The sequence below is a fragment of the Chiloscyllium plagiosum genome, chromosome 31, assembly GCF_004010195.1.
Source record: "Chiloscyllium plagiosum isolate BGI_BamShark_2017 chromosome 31, ASM401019v2, whole genome shotgun sequence".
NCBI lineage: Eukaryota > Metazoa > Chordata > Chondrichthyes > Orectolobiformes > Hemiscylliidae > Chiloscyllium > Chiloscyllium plagiosum.
In genome coordinates this window covers 44,783,861-44,808,714 of record NC_057740.1, presented here as the reverse complement: position 1 = coordinate 44,808,714, position 24,854 = coordinate 44,783,861, and the positions used below count along the sequence as shown (strand labels likewise).

The window sequence follows — 24,854 nt, the reverse complement described above, 5'->3', positions numbered from 1 at the left end:
TTGGCATGCAAACATTTTGTCACCATGCTAGGTAACATCATGATGTCTGTGAAGCGTTGTTGTTCTATTCTGCTTGATATTTATATGCCCCAGTCTGTTAAGGTGGGTGGTATCACTTCCCATTTTCCTCTGCAGTGGTTTATATATGGGATCTATGTCAACATGCTTATTGATGGTGTTGCAGATTGGAAACCAAGCCTCTAAGCATTCCGTGCATGCCTCTGTTTAGATTGGGACAACATATCATCCTTGGACAGTCAAACTGGTGGCCCTCTTTGACTGCGCATACTGAGATGAGGGAGATCTGGTCGTGCCATTTTGATGCTAGTTGGTGTTTGTGTATCCAGATTGCTAGTTTCCTCCCTGTGACCAATGTAATGTTTGTGGCAGTTGTTACATGGAATTTTGTATATCACATTGGTCCTGCATGTTATGGGCATGGGATCTTTTGTTCTTGTAAGTAGTTGTTGTACTGTCATGATTCCTAGTAGTCTGGTTGTCATTTCTGATATGCTTTTTATATTGGGTAAGGTGACCAGTGTACTGGGGCGCACGGTGTCCTTCTGGTGTTATCTGTCCGATAGGCATTGACAGATGAAGCTGTTGGGGTATCCCTTGTTTGTGAAGACCCGTGGTAGGGTTATGCTGATGATGTTACCTAGCATGGTGACGAAACGTTTGCATGACAATCCACCAGCTCAGCAAGCTAACCTCCAATCACATCCGCAACTCGAGCTACAAATCTTTGCAAGAACCTTAAATAATAGCAAAGATTCCAACATTGTCCCCTGTGGCATACCACTAGTTACATGCCCCCAATCCGAGACACAACCTTCAACCATCACCCTCTGCTTCCAATCATCGAGCCACTTTTGAATCCAATTAGCTAGCTCTCCCTGGATCCCATGCGACCTAATCTTCATGACTACCTTGTCAAAGGCCTTACTAAAGTTATTAAAGACAACATCCACTGCCCTACCCTCATCTAACCCAACTACAAAGAGAACAAAGATAATTTACAGCCCAGGAACAGGCTCTTCGTCCCTCCAATCCTGAGCCTATCCAAATCCACTGTCTAAACCTGTCGCCCAATTCCTAAGCATCTGTATCCCTCTGCTCCCCACCTACTCATGCATCTGTCCAGATGCATCTTAAATGAATCTACCGTGCCTGCCTCTACTACCTCTGCTGGCATCTGCTGTTCCAGACACCTACCACCCTCTGTGTGAAGTACTTGCCGCGTGTATCCCCCTTAAACTTTCCACCTCTCACCTTGAAAGCGTGACCTCTCGTTATTGAATCCCTCACCCTGGGAAAAAGCTCATCTCGATCCACCCTGTCTATGCACTTCATGATTTTGTAGACCTCAATCAGGTCCACCCTCAATCTCCTTTTCTCTTATGAAAACAATCCTAACCTACTCAACCTCTCTTCGTAGTTAGCACCTTTCATACCAGGCAACATCCTCGTAAACATTCTCTGCATCCTCTCCAAAACGTCCACATCTTTTTGGTAATGTGGCGACCAGATCTGTACACAGTATTCTAAATGTGGCTGAACCAATGTCGTGTACAATTTTAACATGACCTGCCACCTCTTACACTTAATACCCCATCCGATGAAGGCAAACATACCTCTTGGTTGCCTCTTTGAAAATCTCAAAGATTTGTCAGATATGATTTCCTACACACAAATCCATGCTGACTATCCCAAATCAAACTTTGACTATCTTTGGAATTAATCTAGTGAATCTCCTCTGTACTGCATCCAATGCAATGCTATACCTTCTGAAGTAAAAGGACCAAAAAAGTGTTCACAATACTCCGGGTGCAAAAGGGTTATTGAGTTGATAGATAGATGGGAAAGTAGAGTTGAGACCACAATCTTACTTAATGGCATAGATTTAGGGCCGAAAATGTGTTGCTGGAAAAGCCCAGCAGGCCAGGCAGCATCCAGGGAACAGGAGAATCGACGTTTCGAGCATAAGCCCTTCTTCAGGAAGGGCTTTAGGGCCAAAGAGTGCCTGGTGCTACATCATTAGTTCTTATAAGTATTATCAAACAACATTTTACATCATGCTACATCAGGAGTTTTTGGGATAGAGGAAGACTGAAGTTCTGATCAATGTGATAGGATTTAAAGTGTATCTTTAAGAATGAAGCAAGAGAAGCCAAGAAACTTACAGATGAAATTTGTAAAATCAAGGCTATGCTTCACTGGGAGCCAATATAAGTCTGCAAACACAGTGGTGATAGATGAACATAACTTTGTGAAAGTTAGGGCATAGGCACTAGAGTTCTAAATGATAGGAAGTCAGTCAGGAGTGCACTGGAATTGCCATGCAAGGTTTCAGTAGGTGAGTGGAGTCGGGGCAGAGTCAGGGAAGATCTTGGAGATGGAAATAATAAGTGTTGTAGATGATGCAGGTTTGGTCACAATCTCATCTCAATGTCAGATACAATACCAAGGTGATGAACAAATCAGAGGTAGAGAATAAATTGCAAAGGCTTTTCTTCTTGTTGTCAGTGGCTAGGAAGTAAAATTTGTGGCAGGGACTTGCAGATTTCTTAGCAATGTAGATGAGTGAAATTTCTGCTCATCTTGTCTTGGATGTTGGACAAGCAGTGAGACAATTTAGAGATAGTAGATGACACTGGTTGGGGTGACTTTGGTTTTGGCTTGAAAGTAGCGGTGGCGGAATAATTATTTCCCACAGGCTCTGCAAGTTAAGCTGCCTGCTGGAATGCAGCTGCAGCAGTGAGGTGAACCACTATAGCAAGATAGATCAGGAACAGTGTTGGGGCAATAACACAAGCTTGCTTGATACTAGTCTGAATGGGGAATGAGTTGGTAGTGGAACCATTTGTTATTACCATGACTTCCATGTTGTTGTGGAGCAGTGAAGGATGGTGACAAACTTCATGGTACAACCAAAGTGGAGAAGAATACTCCAAAATGGTGTCAAAGACTTTGAATGAAGTCCATGTACAAGGGTAGGTTGTTTCCCTGCATATCTCCTGCAACTGTCATGTGATGAAAATCATGTGTCGTGCTCATTCATGGCCAAAAGCCACACTACAATTCCAGGTGGAGTTCAGGACGACCGATGATGATGATGGTAGCAACGAGAACAGAAATTAGGTAGAGCCTGATGATGTCAGCATTCATGTAAAAACTGACATTATATTTTTGTTTGATGTTAAGGGACAACAGGTTGATGATAAATAGGAGTACAAGGTCTTAAAGGACACCAGAAGTAATGATCCAGGTGTAAGAAAATCTACAGCAAGTGACTTTTGGCTATGATAATAATATCTAAGAATGGAAATAGCCAGGTGCAGGCCCACCTAACTGAATAATGGTGTAGAGATATTGCATGAAGATGGTCTGGTCAACTGTGTCAAAGCCTGCAGACAAGTCGAAAATGTTGAAGACAGGTAGCTTACTTTTGTCAGTCACACAGAAAGCAATTAATGACTGATACTGTGACAGGCAGTAGTATTCAAGAGCAGATAGTTTAAGGGTTTGTTCTTTTGAGAAGGTTGAGGATGACAGATTTGGACTTCAACAGTTTCCTCATTTCCTCTTCACCCACCTCACCCTAGTTCCAACTTCCAGCTCAGCACTGTCCCCATGACTTGTCCTACCTGCCTATCTTCTTTTCCACCTATCCACTCCACCCTCCTCCCTGACCTATCACCTTCATCCCCTCCCCCACTCACCTATTGTACTCCATGCTACTTTCTCCCCACTCCCAACCTCCTCTAGCTTATCTCTCCACGCTTCAGGCTCTCTGCCTTTATTTCTGATGAAGGGCTTTTGCCCGAAACGTCAATTTTGCTGCTCCTCGGATGCTGCCTGAACTGCTGTGCCCTTCCAGCACCACTAATCCAAAATCTGGTTTACAGCATCTGCAGTCATTGTTTTTACCCAGATTTGAGGAGGGGAAAAGCAAATTAGAAGAGAAAATTAGCAATATCAGCTAACATGGAAGTCAGGAAGGGCCTCTTCAGAGACTTGCATACAATCTAGGCTGATACTTCATGCAGTTCGGAGGTTGTATTCTAAGAAACTAAACTGAGGCTTTGCCTCCATCTCATGTGGAACAGATGTGACTTATTCAAAGAACAGTGGAATCTGTCTGTAGCCTGGTCAACACTAATCCCTCACTAGAAAGCTGCATAACCTTTATTTAGCTTTATTAGGATTTGTTTTCAAGAAAGTAGTCAATATTTTCACCATAAATATAATCAGTTTACCACTAAGTCATGATGTTCGCAATAGCATTGATCTTGCAAGAATACTAATAGAGCCCAGGAGCACTTACCTTTGGAGGCACCAGCAAAGAGCCCAACAGTCGCTTCCTCAAAGTGGATGAACTAATCTTTTCTTCTTCATCTTTTGTGTGGTGTGCATCTTTAATTATACAAATCCTATGGATTGCCAACTCCTGCAAGGCCTAGAGTTTTAAAAAAAATTGGGATCACCGAATCACAAATGAGTTTAAATAAAACATAAAATATCCAATACTAAAGACAAAGAATATATGAATTGGATCTTGGGCTGTGTAGGTACAGTATTATGAATGTAAAGTTTATAACATGATTTGTTTCTGGACAGTCTCATTTATTCAAAGTAAAATGGAATTGAAGAGGGTCATGTGGTCGGCTGCTATAAGTTTGCCCAACTTCAAGTCTACATGGCTAAGAGACTACAGCTATGGGACTAGGCAGGGGTGCGGACGTTATTGATTGAACGTCTGAAAACAAAGGGAAAATTAGTCTATTCAGCCCATCAAGTCTGCTGTGCCATTCAATCATACCTGATACATTCTCATTGTCTTCTCCCCATAACCCTTGATCCCCTTACAAATCAAGAACCTGTTCCTTAAAGATACTCAATGATTTGGCTTCCACAGCCCTCTGTGGCAATAAGCTCCACAAATGCACTACCCTCTGGCTAAAGAAATTCCTCCTCATCTCACTTTTAAATGAGGCTTATGCCAGAAACATCTATTCTCCTGTTCCTCGGATGCTGCCTGATCTCTTGCATTCTAACCTTTTTGAAATGAATGCTATCATTGTATTTGCCTTCCTAACTGCCAACTGAACTTGCATGTTTATCTTAAGGGAATCCTGAGCTAGGACTTCCAAGTCCCTTTGTGATTCAGATTTCTGAAGCTTTTCCCCATTTAGAAAATAGTCTTTCGTCCCTTCTTCCAACCAAAGTGCATAACTTCATATTTTCCCACATTGTATTCCATCTGCCATTTCTTTGCAACCCGTCTAACATGTCCATATCCTTCTGCAGCCTCCTTGTTTCCACAAAACTCCCCGCCCCTCCACCTATCTTTGTGTCGTCCACAAACTTAGTAACGAAACCCTTAGTTCCTTTGTCCACATCACTAATGTACAATGTGAAAAGTTTTGGTACCAAATTGACCCCTGCAACCCTTCACTAGTCACTGGCCACCATCCTGAAAAAGATCCCTTTATTCCCATCTCGGTCTTCTGCCACTCAGCCAATCCTCTCTCAAAGCCAGTACCTTGCCCCTCACACCATGGGCTCTTAGTTTATTTAGTCTCTGGTCAGCATCATGCCATGGCTTTCTGGAAATCCAAATAGTTCACATATACTGGCTCTTCTTTACCTAACTTGCTTATTACCTCCTCAAAGAATTCTAACAGATTTGTCAGATATGACCTCCCCTTGACGAAGCTGAGCTGACTCAGCCCTATTTTCCCAACATATTTCTAAATAATCCACAATCTCATCCTTAACAATAAACTCTAAAATCTTACCAATAACCAAGGTCAGGCTAACCAGTTTACAGTTTCCTGTTTTCTGCCTCTCTCATTTCTGAATCAAGGGTATTACATTTGCCATTTTCCAGTCTTCTGGGACCCTCACCAACTCCAGTGATTCCTGAAAGATCAGTACTAATGTCTCTACAATCTCCTGTACAATTTTCCTTTGGAACTCTGGGATGTAGTCCATCTAGTCTGGGTGATTTATCCACCTTCAGACCTTTCAGCTTCCCCAATACCTTTTTCTTAGAGAAAACCACTCATCTCTTCAAGTTCTGGTATATTGCTACGAACATGATGCAAAGTACCTAAAGTTCTTCTGTTATTACTTTGTTCCCCAGCCTCATATTCCAGTGTCCAATATCCATTTGTGCCTCTTTCTTAACTTATTACAATTTTTTTAAAAACTTGCTTTTTTTTTAAAACAAGCTAGTTTACCCTCATACCTCCTCCAACACCCAAGACCCCTTCCCCCCACTCCTTTTTTTTTTACATTATCCTCTGCTGGTTTTTAAAAGCTTCCCAATCTTCTGGCTTCCCACAAATCTTCAACACATTGTATGCTTTTTTTTCTTTTCTTTTTATACTGTCCCCGACTTCCTTCATTCTCCCCTTAGTATGTTTCTTCTTTCTTGGGATGAACTTCAGCTATGCTTCTTATTTTAACCCAGAAACTCCTACTGCTCCACTACCTTCCCTGTAGGACTCCCCTTCCAATCAATACTGGTCAGCTCTTCCCTCATGATTTTGTAGTTACCTTTACTCTATTGTTTGTCTTAGAGGCTGCTCATCCTTCAGGTGAAGTTGACCATATTGATTTTCCAAAGTAAAAGCTAAATACTATGGATACAGGAAATCTGAAATCAAGTCAAGATTCTGAAGAAATCCAGCAAGTCTGGCAGCATCTTAATTCTTCAACCGTTTCCTTATTTCCCCTTCCCCCACCTCACCCTAGTTCCAAACTTCCAGCTCAGCACTGTCCCCATGACTTGTCCTACCTGCCTATCTTCTTTTCCACCTATCTACTCCACCCTCCTCCCTGACCTATCACCTTCATCCCCTCCCCCACTCACCTATTGTACTCTATGCTACTTTCTCCCCACTCCCAACCTCCTCTAGCTTATCTCTCCATGCTTCAGGCTCTCTGCTTTTCTTCCTGATAAAGGGCTTTTACCCGAAACGTCGATTTTACTGCTCCTCAGATGCTGCCTGAACTGCTGTGCTCTTCCAGTACCACTAATCCAGAATCTGGTTTCCAGCATCTGTAGTCATTGTTTTTTACTTAGCATCTTAATGTTGAGTCCTGTATGATACTTCTTTGAAACAGAAAGGAACTGGCAAATGTGAATTTTTAGATTTTTTTAAAAATCAACCAAAATTGGTGGTATAGTGAACAGTGGAGAAAGTTCTTTAAGATTGCAAAGAGATCTTGATCAATTGGGTCAATGGGCTGGGGAGTGGCAGATGGAGTTTAATTTGGATAAATGTATTTTGGTAAGGATACAAACATGGATAGGACTTATACAATTAATGGTAGGGGCCTGGACAATGTTTTTGAACAGAGACACCTAGGGGTTCTGGCACATAATTCTTTGAAATTTGTGTTACAGGTTGACAGGGTGGTTAAGAAGGCATTTAGCATGATTCACTGCTCAGCCCTTTGAGTATAGGAGTTGGATCATCATGTTAAGGTTGTGGTGCAGTTCTGGTTGCCCTGTTATAGGAAGGATATTATTAAACTGGAGAGGGTTCAGAAAAGATTTACCATGGAGGGTTTGAGATGTAAAAACAGACTAGAGCTTTTTTCACTGGAGCGTATGAGGTTGAAGGGTGACCTTATTGAGGTTTATAAAATGATGAGGGGCATAGATAAGGTGAATTACAAGGGTCTTTTCCCAAGGGTGAGGGAGTTCAAAATTAAGGGGGTGTCTTTTTAAGGTGAGAGAAGAAAGACTTAAAAAGTATATGAGGGAAAACTTTATTTTTAAAAGGACAGTGGTTCATGTGTGGAATGAACTGCCAGTGAAAGCAATAGATGCAGGTACAGTTACAACATTTTATAAAGACATTTGGATAAGTTAATGAATAGGAAAGGTTTGGCAGGACATGGGCCAAGTGAGGCAGGTAAGTGGTTACATGGTTTGGTGTAGACTGGTTGGACCGATTTGTCTGTTGCATGCTGTAAAATGCTGATGCTAACCTGTTCGAAGCTGTTATTACATACCCCTGAAACAAATTAGATTGTTTTTTATGATGTAGACAGATGCAAAGTAGAAGCAAGTGGAACAAATTGTGAGCATACCCAGAGCAAAAGACAAAGGCAGTGATAATTGTGGTAAAGGAGATATAGGTACATAGACGAGGTGCAAATGTTTGATACGAAGAATAGAACATTGGTTTGCATTGCTAATCAACTTCCCAGCTCGGCGAACATACCCACGACCATGACAACTGGCATCCGAGCTATAAATCTTTACGCAAACTTGAATACCCAACAGCGAGACATGCTAAGACAAGCAAAGAAATGGGAATCCTGTGCCAAAAGCCTAAGCGCTATATATGAACAACTCCGATTCCTACATGGATGCCAAAGGAATCAAATACTACTACCCTGTGTCAGACACAGACTACCAACCAACAAGCCAGGGAAACAGTCAGACAAAACAGTCTCAGAATGATCCAGGTTATGATTACGGACGCACACAACAGACAAGAAATTGCGCACCAAAAATCATTAATTTCAAAAATAATCCCTTCAGCCCAACAAGTCCACAATGACCCGCTGAACAGCAACCCACCCAGACCCACTGCCTCCACCCTATATTTACCCCCTATTAATGCACCTTTGGACAGCACGGTGGCTCAGTAGTTAGCACTGTTGCCTCACAGCACCAGAGTCCCAGGTTCATTCCAGCCTCGGGTGACTGCCTGTGTGATGTTTGCATATTCTCCCAGTGTCTGCGTGGGTTTCCTCTGGGTGCTCCGGTTTCCTCCCACAGTCCAAAGATGTGCGGGTCAGGTGAATTGGCCATGCTAAATTGCACCACAAAAGTATACAGAAAAGCCACACACAGGGACCAGATCCTGAACGTATACCGCAACCACCCCCACCCCCACACACATACAAGAGAAGCCGCATTAGGACCCTGTTCAAAAGGGCTACAACACACTACAGCACTCCCGACCTATGAAGAGAAGAAGAACACCTATAAAGAGTCTTCATCAAGAATGGATATCCCTGAAACTTCATCCGGAGATGCCTAAAAGACAAACATGCCATGACTCAACACACTAACCACTCTATACGAAAAATGTCTTGGAACTGACAGTCAGACCTCTCCGTCCACTGGGATTCATGACAGCCCATAAACCGACAGGCACGCTCAGACAACTCCTCACCAGAACAAAAGACCTTATACACATGATGTGCAAGACAATGCAATTTACAAGATTCCATGCAAAGACTGCACATGAACACTATACAGGACAAACAGGCAGACAACTAGCAATCTGCATCCATGAACACCAACTATCCACTAAATGCCACGACCAGCTGCCCCTGACAAGGACCACAAATTTGATTGGGACAAGCTAAACAGAGAACAGCCAGAGAATTTCTAGAGGCATGCCACTTATCCATGGACTCCATCAACAAACGCATAGACCTGGACCTAATATACCAGTCACTATAACGAACAAACAGAACCAGCAAGCGGAAGCAGCAGGAACAGAACCAGATAAATTCCAGAAGACACAGTACAACAGCGCTTCACAGGAGACTCCAAAGCACTGGAGATGTCACCTAGACAGGGAACAAAATGTCTGCAAATCGATTTCCCAGTTCAGCGAACATATCCACAACCATGGCAAGAATCTATTATAAAGGATGTAATAGCAGAAATGCATAATCTAATCAAGCAGTGATCTAGTCATTCAGCATGATTTCCTAAAAGGGAGATCGTTCTTTATAATTTTATTCAAAATTAATTGAGGGATTAATAAGCAAGACAGATAAAGAGGAATATGTAAATATAATACATTGGGATCTCCAAAAGGAGTTTGATAAGGTGTTACGTATAAGGTTATTTAATAAGACGAGCCCATGGTGTGGGGGTAGTACACTTGCATAGGTAGAAGACAGGCTAACTAATTGAAGTCAAAAGGTTTGGATCGAGGAACAGTTTCAGGATGGCAACCTGTAACTAGTGGCGTTTCACAGGTATCGGTAGTGGAGCCACAATTATTAACAAAATATATTGACGAATTGTACAAAGGAAATGAATATATGAGCACTAAGATTTTAGATGACACAAAAAGTAGGTAGAAAAGCAAGTGATGTGAGGCATATAGATAGGTTAAGTGAGCAGGCAAAAACTTCACAGATGGAAATTTAATATGGGAAAAAAGTGAGGCTATGCACTTTGACTGGAAGAAGAGGAACCGAATATTACTTAAATTGAGAAAGACTGCAGAAAGCTGCAGCACAGAGGGATTTGGAGGTGCTCTTGCCTAAATCACAAAATGCTAGCATCCAAGATCAGTGATAATTGGGAAGGTAAATGAAATGTTGCCTTTTGCTTCTCAAGGAATGGAGTAAAAAAGTCGTTAAGTCTTACAAAAACTAAATAGGCTTGAGTCACACCACAAGAAAGTGTGGACTACAGATACTGGGGATCAGAGTCAAAAAGTATGGCACTGGACATTCCTGATGAAGAGCTTATGCTCGAAACGTCAACTGTCCTGCTCCTCAGATGCTGCCTGACCGGTTGTGCTTTTCCAGCGCCACATTTTTTTTACTCTAGTCAGACTGCACCTTGAATATTGTTACCAGTTCTAGTCCCCTTATCAAAGGAATGATATGCTGGCATTGGAAGCAGTCCAGAGATGGTTCACTAGGATGGTTCCAGATATGAAGAAATTTATTTATGAGGTCAAGCCTGTGCTGATTTGAGTTTGTAAGAATGAGATAGATGTTATTGAAACATACAAGACTCTTAGAGTTTGACAGGTACAGGTGGAGGGCTTCTTTCCCTTTGTGACAGAGTCTAGGCTGTGGCGTAATCTCAAAGTTAGGGGTCACCCATTTAAAATACACGAGGAAGAATATTTCCACTCTGAGGTTAGTGAATCTGTAGAACTTTTTTATTACAGAGACCTGTCGAGGCTGGGTTGTGTTGGATCTGGGAGCTCCTTAAAAACTGAATTTTTCTAGTATTTACTATAAAGAATGAGATTTCATTTAGCAGCTATTAGAACAGTACTTACCTTTTCAAAATTCAGGATGTTAAAACAAAGGGAAGAATTACAAGAAACACAGAGATAAAATGCCCACTGAACTCATGTGAACAGATTATTTCACACCAAATGCAACCTATTATCAGTGCATTTTTTCAGAAATAAGAAGCATTTGTTTTTGAAAAGAATGGTAAACTAATCCACAGATGAAGGCAGGCATGGCTTCAAAATAAAAGTACAGGTACTAAAGTAACTTTTTTTGAGAAGCCACCAAGATATTGGTCAAAAAAAGCCTAGTATGAAAGTTTCCCAGACTTCCACCTGTTTAAGAGGAAGCACACAAGCTATTTTTTACAAAAACATTTGATAACAGTAACATTCCACAGCATTTGTCTGAGAACTACCTAGAAGTTCACACAAAAGTCGATGCAATTGGAGGTCAGTCACCAGTTATGTGTTTGACTTAGTTGTTGGTGAGCACTTTGGAGGGAGTGACCATAATTCAGTTACATAGAACATTACAGCGCAGTACAGGCCCTTCGGCCCTCGATGTTGCACCGACCTGACATACCAATCTGAAGCCCATCTACACTATTCCATTTACATCCATATACTTGCCCAATGACGACTTAAATGTACTTAAAGTTGGCGAACCTACTCCCATTGCAAGCAAAGCATTCCATACCCTTACTATTCTCGGAGTAAAGAAACTACCTCTGACATCTGTCCTATATCTATCACCCCTCAATTTAAAGCTATGCCCCCTCGTGCTCACCGTCACCATACTTGGAAAAAGGCTCTCCCTGTCCACCCTATCTTCCCTCTGATTATCTTATATGTCTTATTAAGTCACCTCTCAACTTTCTTCTCTCTAACGAAAACAGCCTCAAGTCCCTCAGCCTTTCCTCGTAAGACCTTCCCTCCATACCTGGCAACATCCTCATAAATCTCCTCTGCATCCTTTCCAAAGCTTCCACATCCTTCTTATAATGCGGTGACCAGAACTGTGCACAATACTCCAAGTGCGGCCGCACTAGAGTTTTATACAGCTGCAGCATAATCTCATGGTTCTGGAACTCGATCCCTCTATTAATAAAAGCTAAAACACTGTATGCCTTCTTAACCACTCTGTCAACCTGGGTGGCAACTTTCAAGGATTTGTGTACATGGACACCGAGATCTCTCTGCTCATCTACACTACCAAGAATCTTACCATTAGCCCAGTACTTTGCATTCTGGTTACTCCGACCAAAGTGAATCACCTCACACTTGTCCGCATTAAACTCCATTTGCCACCTCTCAGCCCAGCTCTGCAGCTTATCTACATTTAGTTTAGCGATGGAAGGGGCAAGTCCTTGATAGGTATGTCCCTGTCAGGCAGGGAGGAAGTGATAAGGTAAGGGAACCGTGGTCTACATTAGAAATTGCATCTCTTGTTACGAAGAAGAAGGAGGCTTATGTGATGAGGCAAGATGGTTCAGGTGAGGTGATGGAGAGGTACAGATCAGCTAGGAAGGATTTAAAGAGAGAGTTAAGAAGAGCAAAGAAAGGACACAAGCATTCTATAGCAAATAGAATACAGGAGAACCCTAAAACTTTCTATAGATATGTGAGGAATAAAAAGATGATTAGGGTATAGGGGCCAATCAAAGATAGAAATGAGGGCCAATCAAAGGCAGAAATGAGAAGTTGAGTGTGGACTCTGTGCTAAATGAACATTTCTCATCGGTTTTCACTCAGGAAAATGAGAATATTGTTGAGGAGAAGAATGAGGTACGTGATATTAGACTAGAAAGGATCGAGGTTAGTTACGAACAGGTATTATCAATTCTAGAAGGAGTGAAAGTAGACAAATTCCCTAGGCCGGATGGGATTTATCCGAGGATTCTCTGGGAAGCTAGGGAGGAAATAGCAGAGCCTTCGCCTTTGATATTTGAGTCATCACTGTCTACAGGTTTGGTATCAGAGGACTGGAGGATTGCAAATGCTACGCCCTTGTTCAAGAAGGGCAGTAGAGATGACCCAGGTAATTATAGACCGGTGAGCCTTACTTCTGTTGTAGGAAAGGTTTTGGAAAGGATTATAAGAGATAAGATTTATAATCATCTAGTAAGCAACAATTTTACTTCAGATAGTCAACATGGTTTCGTCAAGGGCAGGTCATGTCTCACAAACCTCATTGAGTTTTTTGAGAAGGTGACCAAGCATGTAGATGAGGGTAGGGAAGTTGACATGGTATACGTGATAAGGCTCCACATGGTAGGCTATTGGAGAAAATGCAGAGGAGTTTGGATTAGAAACTGGCTTTCTGAAAGAAAGCAGCGAGTAGTGGTTGATGGAAAATATTCAGCCTGGAGTCCGGTTAATAGTGGTGTGCCACATGGGTCTGTTTTGGGATCACTGCTGTTCGTCATTTTTATAAATGACTTAGACACAGGCATAGGTGGATGGATTAGTAAATTTGCAGACGACACTAAGGTCGGTGGAGTAGTGGACAGAATGGAAGAATATTACAAGTTGCAGGGGGACTTGGATAAACTGCAGAATTGGGCTGAGAGGTAGCAAATAGAGTTCAATGCAACTAAATGTGAGGTGATGCACTTTGGGGAGAATAACAGGAAGGCAGAGTACTGGGTCGATGGAAAGATTCTTGATACTGTGGATATGCAGAGAGTTCATGTACATAGATCCCTGAAAGTTGGCAGCCAGGTGGATAGTGCTGTTAAGGCATACGGTGTGTTAGGTTTCATTTGTAGTGGGATTGAGTTCTGGAGCCGCAATATCATGCTGCAACTATACAAAACGCTGGTGCGGCCACACTTGGAATACTGTGTACAGTTCTGGTCCCCATATTTTAGAAAAGATGTAGAAGCATTGGAAAAGGTGCAGAGAAGATTTATCAGGATGTTGCCCGGTCTGGAGGGAAGGTTTTACGAGGAAAGGCTAAGAGACTTGAACCTGTTCTCATTGGTAAGAAGAAGGCTAAGAGGGGATTTGATAGAGACATACAAGATGAATAGATAGGGTAGACAGTGAAAGTCTTTTTCCTAGGATGATGACATCAGCCTGTATGAGGGAGCATAACTACAAATTGAAGGGTGATAGACTGAAGAAAGATGTCAGAGGCAGGTTCTTTATGCAGTGAGTGGCAAGGGCGTGGAATTCTCTACCTGCTAATGTAGTCAACTCAGCCACATTAGGGAGATTTAAACAATCCTTAGATAATCACATGAATGATTTTGGGATAGTGTAGGGGGACAAGCTGAGAATAGTTCACAGGTCGGCGCAACATCGAGGGCCGAAGGGCCTGTTCTGCGCTGTATTCTTCTTTGTTCTATGTTTCACAGGATTCAACATTAGAGTTACTCTCTTTATCAATGATAGTCAGCCATTGTTCACAGTCTTGCAGATTACTAACAAAATTCAAAGCTTCTGGTAAATTTGATTCATTACTGGCAAATAGTATTATCTTAAACAAGTGCAGCATTCTATATGTGCATCTGAAAACTGCAGAAAAATGCAGAATGTACCAATATTGCTGCTAGGAAATAACTTTGAGGGTGTTTCGTTTTGCAGAAAGTGATTTGGATCCCCATCTGAAACATTTGTGGGCGGCACGGTGGCACAGTGGTTAGCACTGCTGCCTCACAGCGCCTCAGACCCGGGTTCAATTCCCACCTCAGGCGACTGACTGTGTGGAGTTTGCACGTTCTCCCCGTGTCTGCGTGGGTTTCCTCCGGGTGCTCCAGTTTCCTCCCACAGTCCAAAAGATGTGCAGGGTCAGGTGAATTGGCCATGCTAAATTGCCCGTAGTGTTAGGTAAGGGGTAAATGTAGGGGTATGGGTGGGTTTCGCTTCGGCAGGTCGGTGTGGACTTGTTGGGCCGAAGGGCCTGTTTCCACACTGTAATGTAATCTGTAATGTAATTTGGGAAACTTCTTGGACAGGATTCTCAGCTAGCAGCCTTGTCTCATTCATACTGACCAAAAAGTAAAAACTAGCATGAATTCAGTCCCACAACTTGGCAAAGTGTCATGGGGGAGGTTAATCAGAACACTGCAACAATACCTCAATCTGATATTCTGCTTCAGAATATTGCTCTCCTTCATGGTTCTGAAGCCATCATAGAAAGAATATGTCGCTACAATCAGCTACTAGTGTACTGTGAGGGATGGTGAAGTCCACTTAACTGAATGTCTCGGGCACATACACACATATGCATAAGTGGAAAATGAGGAACAATTGGAGATCATACAACCATAACTCCAAGTCTGTGGAACACATCACATCAACCTGAATACTAAAATCAAATGCAGCAGACACCTAATTTTTTCACTCAACATTTCAGGAGGCCATTGAATGACAGTCAAACCAGAAATCCCATTATCAACTTTTCCCATCCTATGCAAAATAGTAGCAGTATACACTCAAAAGCAATAGAACTAATTTGCATTTAACTGAATTGGTATTGACTGGTTTGACTATCTCTTTCTTAAGAAAGAATGTATCACGATTGATCACTTAACTATTTACATTTGATCTCGAGGTCCAAACAGGAACAACGATGTATTTTTAATTAACTATTTTTGATTCAGAAATCAGGCACCAAAGAATAGACACATAATATCACCATTATTCTCCTTGCATTGATGACTGACCTGTTGCATATTTTTAATATTTTCATTATATTTCAGTCTCTCTTTCCCCCTCAAGTATAGAATTGTCAAATGGTTTGTGCCTTTAAATTGTAACCCTGATCCATAAATGTTGACAACTGTTAATGTCATATGCAGATTAAAATTAAAAATCTTTTATTTTCAACCTTTCCAAAAAGCAGAAATTTTTAAATGTCAATATTTCCTGCACTCCTTCCCAGAATACTAAGGAAATACATTCAGAAGGTAAAAAGACACTGTTTTCCATGTTTCTTACAAACTAGAATTTTCAAAATTAAATTGCAGGGTGGCTTATGTTGAAATTATCCTTATAATATACTTACACACTGAGGCAGGTAATGATTGAATATTCACTTTACTGCCCCGCAACGTTTTAATTAAAGGAACTACACAAATTCAAATTGTTGTAGCTGTACTAGATTCTTAACATTTTCTTCATTGTATACATTACATTTTCTCGTCGTTTTCTGTTCACTGCTTCTGCACCCTTTTGGGTTTCATCGCTAACCACAATGCAATTTATGTTTGGATCGGTAATAGCTGGTCCATAGGGATCTCTCAGAGGAACAAGATCATATTGTATAGCAGGGTTCACATCCAGAAGGAACTTCCTCAGCTTCTCCACACGTTGTTGATAAGGTTCGATCAGCTCCTTCAGCACCTTACCTTCAATAAAAATCGCAAGTTATAAAAACCTTAAAAGGATAATTACCTGCCTCGACAGCATGCAATTGTCAAATTACCTTCCACAAACCATTTAGTCATAATTTAGAAGAGTTGTTTTGTTCTTCATTCAAGTAATCATAGATGAAACATCATCACCCAATTTGATATGATCATGGAAAGTAACAGGAGGAGGCCATCTAACTCATTGAGCCTGCTTTTGCCAATCAATAAATTAACGCATGATCTTATTGCAGATTTAACTCCACTTTTCTGTCTGACCCATATCGCTCAACTTCCCCTGTAGTTAAGATATCTGTTTAACTCAGCCTTGAATATATTCAATGACCCAGACTCCACTACTCACTGTGGAATAGAATTTCAAAGACTAACAAACATCAGAAATTTCTCATCTCCAACTTAAATAGGAGACCATCATTTGAAACTGTACCCATTAGTTCTAGATTCTGCCACAAAGAAACATTCTCTCAGCATCCAGCCTGTGCTACAGGATATCCTCAATGTGAAGATGGGACTTCACCTTCACAAGGATTATGTAATGGTCATTCTTAATAAGACCATAAGAAATAGGAATAAGAGTAGCCATTTGAGCCCTCAAATGTGCTCCATCATTCAACTGGATCATGGCTGATCTGATATTTTTATGTCCACTTTCCTGCTCTTTCCCTGTAACCCTTAATCAGGAATCCACTTACCTCATCTTTAAGTATACACAAGATTCTGCTTCCACAGCCCGCTCTTCCAAAGACTGTCAACACTCAGAAGAAATTCCTCCTCACCTCAGTCTTAAATTGGTGCCCCTTCATTCTGAGACAACGGCCTACAGTTCGATACTCTTCCATAAGGGGAAACATCCTTTCAGCATTTACCCTGTCAAACCCCTTAAGAATCATACATGCTTCAATGAGATCATCTCTCATTTTTCTGAATTTCAGTGAGAACAGTTCAAACCTGTTTATCCTTTTCTTATAAGATAATCCTTCCATACCAGGGATCATTTTAGTGAATATTTTCTGAACTGCCTTTAGTGAAATTATATCTTTCCTTAAATAAGGGCAACAACACTGCTCACAATACTCCAGATGTGGTTGCACCAGAATCTTGTATAGTTGCAGGAAGCATTCCCTTCCCTTCCCAACTTGCTTGAAATAAGGGCCAACATTCCATTTAGCCTTACAGAGTACCTGCTACACCTAGCTTTCTTGATGTTGCAGAATCCTGCAGTTTTTCTCTATCTAAATAATATTCTATTTTTTTGTTTTCCCTTCCAAAATGAATAACTTTACATTTAGATTAGATTCCCTACAGTATGGAAACAGGTCCTTCAGCCCAGCAAGTCCACACCGACTCTCTGAAGAGTAACCCACTCAGACCCAATCACCTACCCTATATTTACCCCTGAATAATGCACCTAACACTATGGGCAATTTAGCATGACCAATTCACCTGACCTGCACATCTTTGGATTACGGGAGGAAACTGGAACACCCGGAGGAAACCCATGCAGACACGGGGAGAATGTGCAAACTCCATACAGACAGTTGACCGAGGCCAGAATCGAACCCAAGTCCCTGATGCTGTGAGGCAGCGGTGCTAATCACTGAGCCACCGTGCCACGTCACAGCAGACATTATACTTCTTTTACCAACTTATTAGCCACTTACTAACCTATTATTCTTTCTGATACTGTCATGGACAGATGATTCTGCATCATATAGATTCGTGAGGGTGACATTAAACATACTTTTCCCCTTTTAAAAACATTGATTCATAGAGGTCTGTAACACAGAAAAAGTCCTTTTGCCCATTTACTCTGTGCTGGTCTAAAGTAAGCACTTAATTGTTCTAATCATGATTTTTGAGTAGAAGTGTAGCTCAGGTTGAGGTTCAGGACGCAAGTTTACTCGCTGAGCTGACAGGTTTGTTTTCACATGTTTTGTCACCATGCTAGGTAACATCATCACTGAGCCTCTGGTGAAGCACTGGTGTTCTGTCCCGCTTTCTATTTGTGTGTCTTGGTCTCTTAAGGTGGGTGATATCATTTCTGGTTCTTTCTCTCAGAGGTTGGTAAATGGGGTCCAAATTGATGTTCTCATCACCTTTTCAGCACTTGGTCTATAGTCTTTTATGCTTTGCTATCGCCTGCAGCAACCCCAGGTTAAGAACTTACCAGGAGAAAGTGAGGACTACAGATGCTGGAGATAAGAGCTTAAAAATGTGTTGCTGGAAAAGCGCAGCAGGTCAGGCAGCATCAAAGGAACAGGAGAATCGACATTTCGGGCATAAGCCCTTCTTCTTTCTCCTGGTAAGTTCTTAACCTGCGGTTGCTGCAGGCCTTAAAAAAAAGCAGCAAATGTGAAAAAGTCCTTTAATTGGAGGAGCAGCAAGCATATGAGAGGCAAAGCAACTGATTGGATATTATGTTCTACTAAATTTTAGGCATACAATTTGATAGGGAAATCTGTATTCCAAATTTTTCTGAATTCTTTGAGCACATCCCATTTTAATATTCTTATTTAATTTAAAATATTCTTTATTCATAGAACTTGTAAAAGTATGTTAAAATTCATTTCCACTTGAAAATTACAAAATTTAAAACAAAATTCACCTTGTTCCAGTTTTGATTGTCTCAACACAAGTGTACAGTCGTAATGTTTAAAATATACACTTTACATCAGGCAAACAGCTAAGAACTTACCAGTATGTTTAAAATAACAGATGTCTGAGGCATGAATGTCAGAAATCCATCAAACACCAGTCCATTCAGAACTATTTGCTTAGCACTAACTAATCTAGTACTTTTATAACAAATAACGTATGACTGATCTGTTTATAGCGCTTTTTCAGCCATTTTAATGCATGCTCAAATTTATGACAGCTGCACAAAGCATTATTGACATTTCTGAACATTATCCACATGTTGAATCTAGACAATTACATTGAGGAGCTGTAGCTAAAGATGATACTCACTTTTAAGCAGATCTCCATCAGCTACCCCAATTAATAAACGCTTTCCTGTTAGCAGGCATGACATGCTGAGAAGGATCTTGTGAGCGGAATGAAGTCTGTCAAAGGTTCCACCCAACACAACATCACTGTAAATTGGAATACTTTCACATAAACTGGAATCTTCCATATCAGAACAGGAAGCACTGTCCAAGTCATGTATTCCAGCTGGTAAAAAAATGGCTCTCAAATTGGGTTTGCATGTGTAACAGCCAAGAGTGTATTTTTCCAAACACTGCATATATAAATTGGATTGGTTTACGTCTATAATTCTGTAGTCTGTTAAAACTACCTCTGGTGGTTCAGACAATATTTGGACTGATGAAAATGGCTGCTGTGTTGAAGTGTGATTTTTAACATTTGAGAGAACGACTCTGACATCCAGGTGGCTGCACACATGAGAACTTTTTGTGTAAAGATTAGTTAGTAGTTGAGAAACTTCATGGTTTGCTGCTATGAATGCTGGTTTGGTTTGAACGTAATTTCCAGTAAATCCCAATCCTGGATGTAAATGAACATATAAAGTGTCTTTAACAATTTTTGCAGTTGCTGCCAAAACAGGAGCAATGCGTGATGGAATAAGGGAAATTGGAGATGTTAAAACAAGAATACCAGTATGAAACATGGCCATCACTTCTGTTTGCGACCTAAAAGGAAAAGATAAACAGTTATAATTAGCCCCTTCTTGGCTGTGGGCACCATTGAAAAGGTCAGTAGTTATTATCCATCCCAAGATGCCCAAAAAAGGTGGTGAGCTACCTTCCTGAATCATTGAATGGAACAATCAAGTGGGTTGTCTACCACATTGTTCTGTGATTTGAGTCAGTTTGACCTGATGAAATCAGACTAGACATGGACAAGGTCCTTTCCCTAAAAGGCACATCTGCAAACTGTTCAATTCAATTCAATTCAAAAGCTGCACTTTTTTAGTCTATACATTTTTTTAATAAACAAAATAAAATTCATAAATTGTTGGAACAGGATGGGAACTTTTATTCTCCAGATTATTAGTATTTATAAATTAATCTGTATTTTGGGAAATTAAAGGAATAACAACAAAATAAATGCAGCACAGGCTGCATTTATGAATTTCAAAATTATTGCATGGTGCAAGGCCCAAAGAACTGTCAGAAAGGTGTATCAACGACAGAATATGGAGTTGCAATATAATAGATCTTCTCAAGAATAGAGAGATGTAAAGAGTGACGTGTGTTGGCACCAGATCAGGTTTCGAACATAAATTACCAACTTGAGTCACAGAACATGAAGATAACATTAAAGTAGATACAGTGAATAAGCAAGCAGACAGGAAGAAGGCAGTAAAACTGAACAAAGGTCACAGGAACAGGCAGCTAGAAAATATAGCATGTCTAGCAGCAACTGTAAAGAGATAACAGCTGCCAGACTTGCTGTATTTCTCCAGCACTCAATTTAGATTTCCATCATCCGCAGTTCTTTGTGTTTATTAGAGAGGTAACAGGATATAGTTCGGCAGAAGAATAAAACGAGGAAATCAGAGACTCCCTTCGTACATCGCAACGATTCAAGGAAAAGACGAGCTCCACCTTTGAATGATCAATAATAATAGTTGTCCCAGCAATCAGACATCTCTTAAGAAAGGGTCGAAAAGCTATGCGTAATTTGCCAACAAAAGTAAACAAAAATCTTGCCATATTAAACTCCTCAGTCAATAGTTAAAACGTAAGATTATCGTCAAAAGAATAGAAGCTGTAACGGTGCTTGTTATCGTACGGACAGGGGACTGGACTCAGAAGGAGGCGGAGGCCAGAGACGGACAGTGTCCCAACTCAGGACTCCTTCAGCCCCGAGGCCATAAACCCGCTTCCCGTCGATGCCGCGCACTGTTTTCGAGAGTGAAACGATCATCATCCCGGACACTAGCGATTTAGGCCCAAAGCATCGGAGCCGCGTAGAAACAAAACCCGACACCACACAGCACCCACCTGAGTCCCAAAGCCGGCTCCCATTGGCCAAAGTCCGCAACACCACCCGCTCCTGTTGGCCAGGCTGATCGATACCACCCTCACCTGGTGAGCAGACACAACACTACCGCCACTCCAATTGGCCGGGCCCAGAGGTACCGCCACTCCGATTGGTTAAGACGAGCAATAGCTCCATTTCTATTGGCTGAGCGTTGCCGCCACTCCTATTGGTAGAAAGTGAAAGGAGGCGGTGCTGTGACCTGAGATGGATCCAATTGAGAGTCTGTGATAGGAATAGATATTGAGAAACCTATTTTGTTCGCGGAGATGTCAATAACCAGGGGCCACAGCTTTAAGGTAAAAAGCAGTAGGTTGAGAGGAGATTTGAGAGAAGTTTTCTTGACTCGGGGACAATGGAGCTCACTGTCTGAAAGGGGAATAGAGACACCCGGTTCAATGGGTGAGTGTGTTGCTGGAAAAGCACAGCAGGTCAGTCAGCATCGGAGGAGCAGGAGAATCGACGTTTCGGACATAAGGACTTATTCTCGATGAAGGGCTTATGCACGAAACGTCGACTCTCCCGCTCCAAGGATGCTGCTTTTCCAGCAACACACTCTTCGACTCTGACCTCCAGCATCTGAAGTCCTCACTTTCTCCTCCTTCAATGGGCGATTGTCTGTGTGGAGTTTGCACATTCTCCCTGTGTCTGCGTGAGTTTCTTCCCACAGTCCAAAGATGTGCAGGTTAAGTGGATTAGCCGTGGAGTTGAAAACTCTGTATGGGGTTACAGAGATAGGGAGGGGTGGGATGCTCTTTAGAAGAGTGGTGCAGACTGGATGGACCAAATGGCCTCTATCTAAACTGTAGGGATTCTATGATCTGATCTGTAATAATGTGTTCATAATAGGTATTCAATGGTGAGAGAATTATTGTAAAATGGGTTCCCTTTAAACAGATTTTTTTCTACTTATTTCCTGTATAGTCTGATGCCTCATGTAATGGCTACTTCCCTTCCCCAGCCTTAAAATAATTCTTAAACAAGGACAAAAGGCAATGGTCACAAATGCTCACAGGCTATTGATGCCTGGTGCCTGAAATTGAAGGAGGGAAGTTGCCTTGACCTTTGCCCAATTCACTCATCATCTTGGAGACTGTTTCCATTCACTGGTATAACAGATATTCCATCACTTGCGTCCTCTCAATCCCAAAGCACACTCTGTGTTGTCATCACTTGTGAATATAAACCTCTGCCTGAGTGAACTTACTTATATTTGTTCAGCTCTCTGCTCTTCTCATCAGGAAGATTTAGAAACGTAGAAAATAGGAGCAGGGAACTGTCTGGGCCGGTTCTGCCATTTGTTATGATTGTAGCTGATAGTACAACTGAATTACCTATTCCTGCTTTTCCATCATATCCGTTGATCCCTTTAGCCCCAAATGCAACATTAAACTTCTTGAAATCATGCAATGTTTTGGCCTTGATTGCTTTCTGTGGTTGTGAATTCCCCAGACTCACTATTCACTGGGTGAAGAGATTTCACCTCATCTCAGTCCTAAGTGGTTTACCCTGTATTCTTAGACTGTGACCCCTGGTTGTCACACCCTGCATCTACTTCTAATTCTGTTAGAATTTTATAGGTTTTTATAGGTGTGCCTCGTTCTTCTGAACTCCAGTGAATCTAATTCTAATGAATTCAACCTGCCATCCCAGGTATTAGTCTGGTTAAACCTTTGCTGCATTCCCCAATAGCAATATATGATACTGCTGGTGTGGTCTCACCATGCCGTGTGTAATTGCAGCAAGATGTACGTGCTCCTGTACGCATTTATTATTAAGAAGGCTAATATACCATTTACGTTTGTGATCATTAGCTGCATCTGCATGCCTACTTTCACTGATGGGTGTATGAGGGCATCTAGGTCTCATTGCACATCCCCCCCCCCCCCTCTCAATTTGTATCCATTCTGATAATAATTCACCTTCCTGTTATGCTCCTAAAGTTGGTAGGTTCATGTTTATTCACATTACCCACTTGTCAACTTGTTTTGTCCAAATCACACTGAAGTATTTCTTCATTCTCCTTATAGTTTACCCTCCCACCCAGCTTTGTGCTATCTGCAAATTTGAAGATAGTTTTGTTTTGTTTTTAGATTAGATTAGATTACTTACAGTGTGGAAACTGGCCCTTCGGCCCAACAGTGGGAAGCCTTCAGAAATGAGATAGCAAGAATCCAGAGAAAGTATATTCCTGTCAGGGTGAAAGGGAAGGCTGGTAGGTATAGGGAATGCTGGATGACTAAAGAAATTGAAGGTTTGTTTAAGAAAAAGAAGGAAGCATATGTCAGGTATAGACAGGATAGATCGAGTGAATCCTTAGAAGAGTATAAAGAAAGTAGGAGTATACTTAAGAAGGAAATCAGGAGGGCAAAATGGGGACATGAGATAGCTTTGGCAAATAGAATTAAGGAGAATCCAAAGGGTTTTTACAAATAGGTTAAGGACAAAAGGGTAACTCAGGAGAGAATAGGGCCCCTCAAAGATCAGCAAGGCGGCCTTTGTGTGGAGCCACAGAAAATGGGGGAGATACTAAATGAATATTTTGCATCAGTAAATGAATATTTACTGTGGAAAAGGATATGGAAGATATAGACTGTGGGGAAATAGATGGTGACATCTTGCAAAATGTCCAGATTACAGAGGAGGAAGTGCTGGATGTCTTGAAATGGTTAAAAGTGGATAAATCCCCAGGACCTGATCAGGTGTACCTGAGAACTCTGTGGGAAGCTAGAGAAGTGATTGCTGGGCCTCTTGCTGAGATATTTGTATCATTGATAGTCAGGTGCCGGAAGACTGGAGGTTGGCAGACGTGGTGCCACTGTTTAAGAAGGGTGGTAAAGACAAGCCAGGGAACTATAGATCGGTGAGCTCGGTGGTGGGCAAGTTGTTGGAGGGAATCCTGAGGGACAAGATGTACATGTATTTGGAAAGGCAAGGACTGATTCGGGATAGTTAACATGCTTTGTGCGTGGGAAATCATGTCTCACAAACTTGATTGAGTTTTTTGAAGAAGTAACAAAGAAGATTGATGAGGGCAGAGCAGTAGATATGATCTATATGGACTTAGTAAGGCGTTCGACAAGGTTCCCCATGGGAGACTGATTAGCCAGGTTAGATCTCATGGAATACAGGGAGAACTAGTCATTTGGATACAGAACTGGCTCAAAGGTAGAAGATGGAGGGTGGTGGTGGAGGGATGTTTTTCAGACTGGAGGCCTGTGACCAGTAGAGTGCCACAAGGGTCGGTGCTGGGTCCTCTACTTTTTGTCATTTACATAAATGATTTGGATGCAAGCGTAAGAGGTACAGTTAGTAAGTTTGCAGATGACACCAAAATTGGAGGTGTAGAGGACAGCGAAGAGGGTTACCTCAGATTACAACAGGATCTGGACCAAATGGGCCAATGGGCTGAGAAGTGGCAGATGGAGTTTAATTCAGATAAATG

General features: G+C 41.6%; 1 protein-coding gene across 6 annotated transcripts in view; it reads right to left on the bottom strand.

The window, feature by feature from the left end:
* Window positions 1–24,854, bottom strand: part of coasy (CoA synthase) — a 126,489-nt gene that overhangs the window by 55,466 nt on the left and 46,169 nt on the right. For 2 of the 6 annotated variants that reach the window (XM_043721569.1, XM_043721573.1), the window contains exons 1-4: window positions 21,373–21,513; window positions 19,373–20,055; window positions 16,170–16,384; window positions 4,328–4,459 (exon numbers count right to left, since the gene is read on the bottom strand). In XM_043721569.1, coding sequence (XP_043577504.1) covers window positions 4,328–4,459; window positions 16,170–16,384; window positions 19,373–20,039 — 1,014 coding nt within the window. In that variant the 5' untranslated portion in view covers window positions 20,040–20,055; window positions 21,373–21,513. The other 4 variants (XM_043721574.1, XM_043721570.1, XM_043721571.1 and 1 more) reach the window with 4 other exon arrangements.